Genomic DNA, 6,928 nt, shown 5'->3' with positions numbered 1-6,928 from the left:
TGGGGGCAGGAGGAGAAGGGGATGACAGAGGATGAGATGGCTGGATGGCATCACTGACTCGATGGACGTGAGTCTGGGTGAACTCCGGGAGTTGGTGATGGACAGGGAGGCCTGGCGTGCTGTGATTCATGGGGTCGCAAAGAGTCGGACACGACTGAGCGACTGATCTGATCTGAAGGAATCCAAAAGAAGTACCTACCCCTAAGGATTCATAATGGAGTTGGGAGACAGAGATTCTATAGCCTTAAGACTATAAAAATACACAGCAGTGAACCATTTGTGCTTAGAAAGTATAAAAAAATAGTACCAAGTGTCCATGATATTCTTGTATTTAGTATTTACGGTTTCACCAAGTGATCCCCAAACTCCATGACTTTCAGATATTGACAATGTTCTGAGGCATGAAATTGACTTAGCCACATTGAGAGGCAGCTGATTGGAAAGGATAGATGGGAGTCTGGGGAAAAGGAAGAACCCTAGGGCAGCAGAACAGTGTGAGCACAGGCCTGTGCGACTGGGCTAGAAAGGCTCGAGTGGAGGGTCTGATCTGGGAGCAGTGGGAGGCGAGTTGAGAACGGCAGCCATGACCAGCTGTTTTCAGGGCCTTGTAGGGGCTTGCCGTTGAAGGACCATGAAAACGATCACATGTCAATCAGTGTTTTAAGAGTATTAATGCGGCACCAGCAAGTAGGATGGACCAGAATAAGGACACAGGAGGAACAGCAATAAAGGGAGCAGGCTACAGCGGAAGTTCAAGGATGAGATGACAAAGGCCTGGGACAAGATGAAGAAGACAGGAGAAGACGGCTGCCCAGCTGGCTGGAGTGTGAGGAGGCAGGAACCACGTGTCTCTGTCCTGTACTGCACCCCACAGGGCAAACACAAAGGCCCCACATGCATTTGGGACTTGACAGCGGGGAAGAAAACCAGTGTGATCTGGTCACCGATCCAGTGTACAGGTAAGTCCTAGAAGAGAGTAGTCATTCATTTATTTACTCAGTCCAAATATTTTTTGCAAACCTAATTGGTTAAAGGCCTTGGGCCAGACACTGAGAGAAGCTGTAACGCTTCTCTCAAGATGCTGACAGTGTATCTGAGGAAGACTGCAACATGAGCAGTGAGACCTAATAAAGGGGCCTGTCAGAGACCGCTTGTCCTGTGCCAAGGCAACGGCAGGCAGGCTTTGTGCAGGCGCAGAGGGGGACAAATCGATCAGTGAAAGACACAGGAGGAAAACCAGGCAGTGACACAGAAGTCCTCACAATATGTCCAAGGCGGAGGAACCATAGACCCAAATTGATTGACGTGGGACCTTCCACACAGGGGAAATAAGCATGCATACCTTACTCTTTCACAACAGTATGAGCTTATTTTAATTAAAGATTACGTAAGAGTCTAGCAAAATACACAACAAAATTTAACTCTGGGCTGTGATACTTCAGGTAAATAACTTACTTAGTATGTTTCTACATTGTGTATATTTTTTCCCCAAAGAACCTGCATTCTTTTGTTAAGAAAAACAAAGCTCTTTCCACTTGAGTTTAAAGGAAGAGGGAGCCAAAAGTGCAAATGTTGTAGGCAGTCAGTCAGGAAAGATGAGTTGAAGGAAAAATATAAACTCGATGACTAAGACGTTGATGTGGCCTTCAGGAGTAGTTTTACCCCAATGATGGGAGTGGAACCCAGGTGAGGCCTTGGGATATTGAGGTTTTGCAAAGAACCCAAGAGCATTTTGGTAATGTTGGCCACTGCCTCCCTCCCTCTTCCTATAAACCAAACACATAACGATTCAAATAAGAAAGAGGAAATGCTGCTGAAGGTTGGGTCTGTAACCTGCGGGCTTGATTTCATGCCATTGGGGTAACTGGATCCTGTGCATTTTTCATAGATGCGAACAAGCCACTTAAGCCACATAGGCAAATATAATGTCATGGTGTCACTGCACAAAAATATCTCCTTAACTGGCCAAAACCTAGCTCACTTTGCTTAATGGTATCTCACCTTTTATAAGTCACTACAGTTCATGAAGTGTTTCCACACCGATGACCTCATGAGTCTCATGTTCCCTTGAGACAGAGGGGGCTGAGATCATTATCTCTATCTTATAAACGAAACTAATTAAGATGGAAAAGTGACTTGCCAATGGTCACTTGGCAGCTGAATGGTAGGAGGAAGACTGACTTCAGGGAGCCACATGCTTCCTGAGAGGCTTTTTACAGTGTGAGCAGAACAAAGTCAAGTCTGAGCTTAGTTTTCTTACCTGAACATCGATTGCTCTGAGTTAAATAAGTAAACAAAGAAATATGATTACATGTAATAGCTGCTCAGTAGCTTATTTGATTGGTTTTTAAGTCAAAGAAATAGCCGTCTTCACATTTTTCTCAGGGACCCATAGTTTGCTTGCTAGATCCAACTCACATCACCCACCAGGAACCACTTTCACCCTCCTAAAATTTTCCACCCTTCTTACTACTACTTTTTTAAAACATATGTATGTGTGCAAGTATATTGTTTCCTGGTTATAAAATAATGCTGTCCATTATAGAAAGTTCACAAAAGAGAGAAAAATATAAAGAAAAATTAAAATGAATGTCACCCAGAGATAATTACTGTTAACATTTGGTGCATGTCCTTCTGGTCCTGATACTTTCTTCAGCAGTCTCTTACCTTCTCTTACCTCTTTTCTTATCTGACTATTCTAACTTCCTTGAAATACCTGGGAATTGAGAGCCAGACTAGAAACTCAACAGTGCCAGGGGAAGAAATGGACTAAATGCATGCTAGTTAGCCTGTAATAGGCTGTGCTTCTGGAGGACACCTTGGGTTTTCTCCTTTTGCTGTAATGTCTTATGACATATGAATCATATTGATAACACACCTAAATCATCATTTCCTGAATCTCACTCTGAAGACATTTTATTGAATAAACTGTAAACAGTTCAGAGTCTAAGCAATATTGATTAGTAAGCGCTATAAACACTCTGGACTGTGAGGTGATAGAGTATCACCACGCTCCTCTGGAATGCCTTACAATCATCATCATTAGGTGATCATTAACATCAAACCACACCAGTCTAAATCGGTTGGTATTGTTAGATCTTACCTCACGAAGCCAGAGCCCATAAGCACCCCAGCAATGGAGAGCAGGGCCACCACGCTGTTGACCACATTTGGGTTTTGGATCACGCCAAGTAGCACAAGGCTTAGAAATTCACCAATTAAGTGGGGGGCCAAGAGAGCAACAGAGAAATATGCAAATCTGGCAGCCTCGGGGTATAAGGCCAGAGTCCTGGAAAAACATAAGGTCTTTAGTTCCTCTCCAAGGGTTATAAGAAAAACTGCACAGTTGCCTTCTAGGAATAAATCCATGGTAGTTAGTGGGTGGGAAGTCTGCAGGGCAAGCCAAACCCCACCTTTGAAAGGCCTTTTTGGAACACAGCATTTGAGGCCATTTTGTCCTGAGAACTGTTCTGTTGGCCCCAAGTCAACTGAGCCCTGTTTTCCTTTTTTACAGCTCTCCCAGAAAAATACCAACACTTAGAGGATGGTCACAACTCGCTGCAGTAAGTAGGGCTGAGGTGTCCAGGCTTCTCCACATTCCGCCTGGCCAGCACTGCTTCCGCCCTAATGCCAAGGACACACAAAACCTGGTTCTCAGCCCCTCCTTCTGGGCGCCTCATTCCTATATCCTGGGGTTATTGCCAGTATGAGAATCCTTCTCCGCTTTTCTGGGGAGGGAATTAGCCCTCCCCAGGCCCGTTCCATTCCATTCTTGTCTTATTCTACCAAACCCTTCCACTGATTCGACCTTCATGTTCTTGTAAACAAGCTACCCTTATAACCCCTTATATTCCTTTCACCAAATAACATTTCCCTGGTGACAGCATGTGCTCAACAGCCCTCAGACATGGCTGCTCTTTCTTCCATTTGTAGAGTAAGGAGGAGGAGTTAGCCTGTCTTAACATCCACCCCTCCCTACCACTCTTCAAGGTCATCGGCCTTTCCTCCTATACAAATCATGAACTTTGCTTATGCTATCACTTCTCTGCCCCAGTGCAGTCCTCTGTGACTTTTAAGGCATTGTCTCACCTTTCATACTTTCAGAGCTTCTGGACCAGGGTCAGTTTTACACTCCTGTCCATCATTATTATCCTCAAGGTCTTTAATCTTGATAATTCATCAACACCAGTGCCTCCTAATTAGGTAACCTGATCAATTCCAGTGACTCCACCCATTTAATCTTGATCACTCACCAGGTCTTGTATTTAAATGTTACTTGTTACTTAAAACTGCTCTATGTTAACCTGATTTCCCTGTCTCTGGTCTAATCTGGAAACGATCTGTGAACTATCCAATTTTTCTATAGTTTCATCTACTCTCAATCTAGTGTTTTTCTCAATGGTCTTACTTAACATGTCATAAAATAACCATTCCTTGAGTCTGCTAACCTTTTAAGTAACTTCCCCCTCTTCATTCTATTCTATACCACCAAGCTTCTCAAACAGCATCTCCTTCCGTCTCACTCCTTCTTCCCTTGTAAACCTGCCTTGCACCCCCACCACTCTGCTAAAGCTCTTTTTTGGAAGAGCACCAATACCTCCTTAATCTTTTGATACATCTCCTTGAACATCTGCAGCACTGACAGGTTTATTATATGCCCTTGAAACTCTCTCCTCTCTTGGTGTCTCTGATGCTGCCTGATCCTGCTTCTCCTTCCACCTCTGACCACCTCTCTGCCTCTCTCACTGAGTCACTTGCCTCTTCTACTCTCTGAATGTTCCTCTTAAGATATTATACTCAGACTGCTTCCTCCCTTTCTAACATTCTCTCATAAAGAATCCATTTCCAGGTCTTGACTCTTACTCCTCTTGCCTTTATTTTTTTTCTACACCAACCTGTCACCCAAACCTCAGACTGACATCTCCAGTTGGGTGTCCTGTAGCATCTCAAATGCAATGTGTTCAAAACCAAATCAGTTCTCTTTCCTGGCAAACTCGATAAGGAGGCTGTCACCTTCCCATGGTCCCAGGCTGAAAATGCAGGCATCATCCGTGATTTTATTTACCCCTCAACAAATCCATTTCATTTGAGTTCATTCAATTCTACTTTCCCAACATCTCAAAGTGATCCCCCCCACTTTCTGTTGCCACCGATACTGTCTTTACCAGGGCTTCTGCCCTTCCCAAACAGTTGCCACGGCTCCTCACTGGGCTGGCCAGTGTCCTGCCCTAACTCCAGTCTGCAACCAAAGTGATGTGGACCTCGCCCTCCCAAGTCAAACAGATATGAGTCACTCCCTGAGGTTTGAAATCCTCCACTGTGTCCCAATATCTAATCCGCCTCAGCCCCTTTGCCTGGCATTCAGCACCTCGCCTACCAGGCTCCAGGGCCATCAGTCATATTTTCCACTACTCCTTCCAACTCTCCTTTCCCCACAGCACAACTGAACCTTTTCTCTGAAAAGGTCTCGTGTGTTTTTGCTTCTAAACTTATGTTCCTTCTCTCTCTTCCCCTGGAATACCCTTGCTCCTTTTCCATCTGTTCAAATGTTGCTCATTTGAATCTCTCCAGTTCTCCTTTATAAAGCCTCCAAAAGGCCCTCTTCCTGCCCAACCAAAAATGGACACTTGGTCTCCTTCAAGTAATTCCCTGGGATAAGGATGGGGAAGAGACATCCCATTGGTGCCTCAGCTTCCTAGTCTTCAAACAAAAATAATGAATAATGCCATCTTTACAGAATGGTGACCAGGATTACATGAAATGATATATTTAAACCTCTTAGTGCCCGACATAAAAGCAAGCACTCAATATGTTAGTCATCATTATTGTCATTATATGCCTCAACACAGTGTTTTTTTAATAATAATAATATTTTATTAATATTGCTTATATTAATCTTACGTTTTCTTGAATTAAAGTCATGTGGAGATTTGCTTATGTCCACAATCCATCATCTGAAACACTTTAGGGACAGATGTGTTTTGGAATGCAGCAATTTACAGATTTGCAGAAGGTGTCATACTGCATAGACCATGCTTGCCAAAGTGGGGTTCAGGACTTCAACTGCATTCAAGCACATTAGTATTTCCAGGAAACAGAAGTGTTACTGTTAGGAAAGTACAAAGAACCTTATGTTGGTTCCGATCAGATTTTGCTACTGAGTGAGTTCAGGTCTGATATGCTGCTAAGAGTCAAAAAAACTCCAACTTTCAGTCCCCACAAAGAGTCAGACGTGACTGAGGATGCACACATGGGTTGGGCCTGTAGTTTACATCACAGATCAGAGATTCAGCGTGTTCCTGAGTGTCAGAGGATAAAGAGGCCTCATCAGGACCAGCAAGGAGGGCCACGAGGTCCCTGCCACACCCTGGCCGTGAGAGTCTACCCTCCTGCCCACCAGAACCAGCAATTTTGCCTCTGTCCACCCCCAGGTTGACACCGACATCTAAGAGCCTGCAGCAGGCCTTTCAACTCCTCATCTTAGAGCTCAAACTAACCGGGCTGTTGCTTACCTTCTACCTGTATTTCACTTGATTCATAGTAATTATTCACATGGCATATCATGGGTGTCTCTACTAATAGGAGCACAGCACAGGAATGCAGCGGCCTGAAGAAAGACAATGTCTCCAGGACCGCCTGAAGCCCTCTCTTGGGATGACAAGCTGAGCACCTTTCACTGCTGGAGTCACAGAATACCACGTGATTCCCCCATCTTAGGGGAAAGCCACAGGGATTAAGGAAGATACATCTCTCTGTCACACCAAATCAACAAATGACTCTCTACATACTTTCAGATTACATCTGTTAAAAGTTCTATGAAATAAAAAGCATCATCTACAAACCATCCATCAAAAGCATCAGGGATGCTTCATGGTTTTTCGAAGCCCTCTTCCCATAGTCACTCTTGATTCCTCAAGCCCCCATCACC

At 44.3% G+C, this 6,928-nt stretch overlaps 1 protein-coding gene across 1 annotated transcript in view; it reads right to left on the bottom strand.

Moving 5' to 3' along the window:
* The window catches only part of ABCG5 (ATP-binding cassette, sub-family G (WHITE), member 5), a 32,555-nt gene that overhangs the window by 5,144 nt on the left and 20,483 nt on the right, over positions 1 to 6,928 (bottom strand). Inside the window, exon 11 of the mRNA XM_010842304.1 lies at positions 3,104 to 3,289. Within this exon, the coding sequence (XP_010840606.1) occupies positions 3,104 to 3,289 (186 nt within the window). The remainder of the gene's footprint in view (positions 1 to 3,103; positions 3,290 to 6,928) is intronic.

This window comes from Bison bison, unplaced genomic scaffold (assembly GCF_000754665.1).
Source record: "Bison bison bison isolate TAMUID 2011002044 unplaced genomic scaffold, Bison_UMD1.0 scf7180017864177, whole genome shotgun sequence".
Classification (NCBI taxonomy): domain Eukaryota; kingdom Metazoa; phylum Chordata; class Mammalia; order Artiodactyla; family Bovidae; genus Bison; species Bison bison.
The sequence above is the reverse complement of the archived record's forward strand: the minus strand, read 5'-3'. Positions and strand labels throughout refer to the sequence as shown.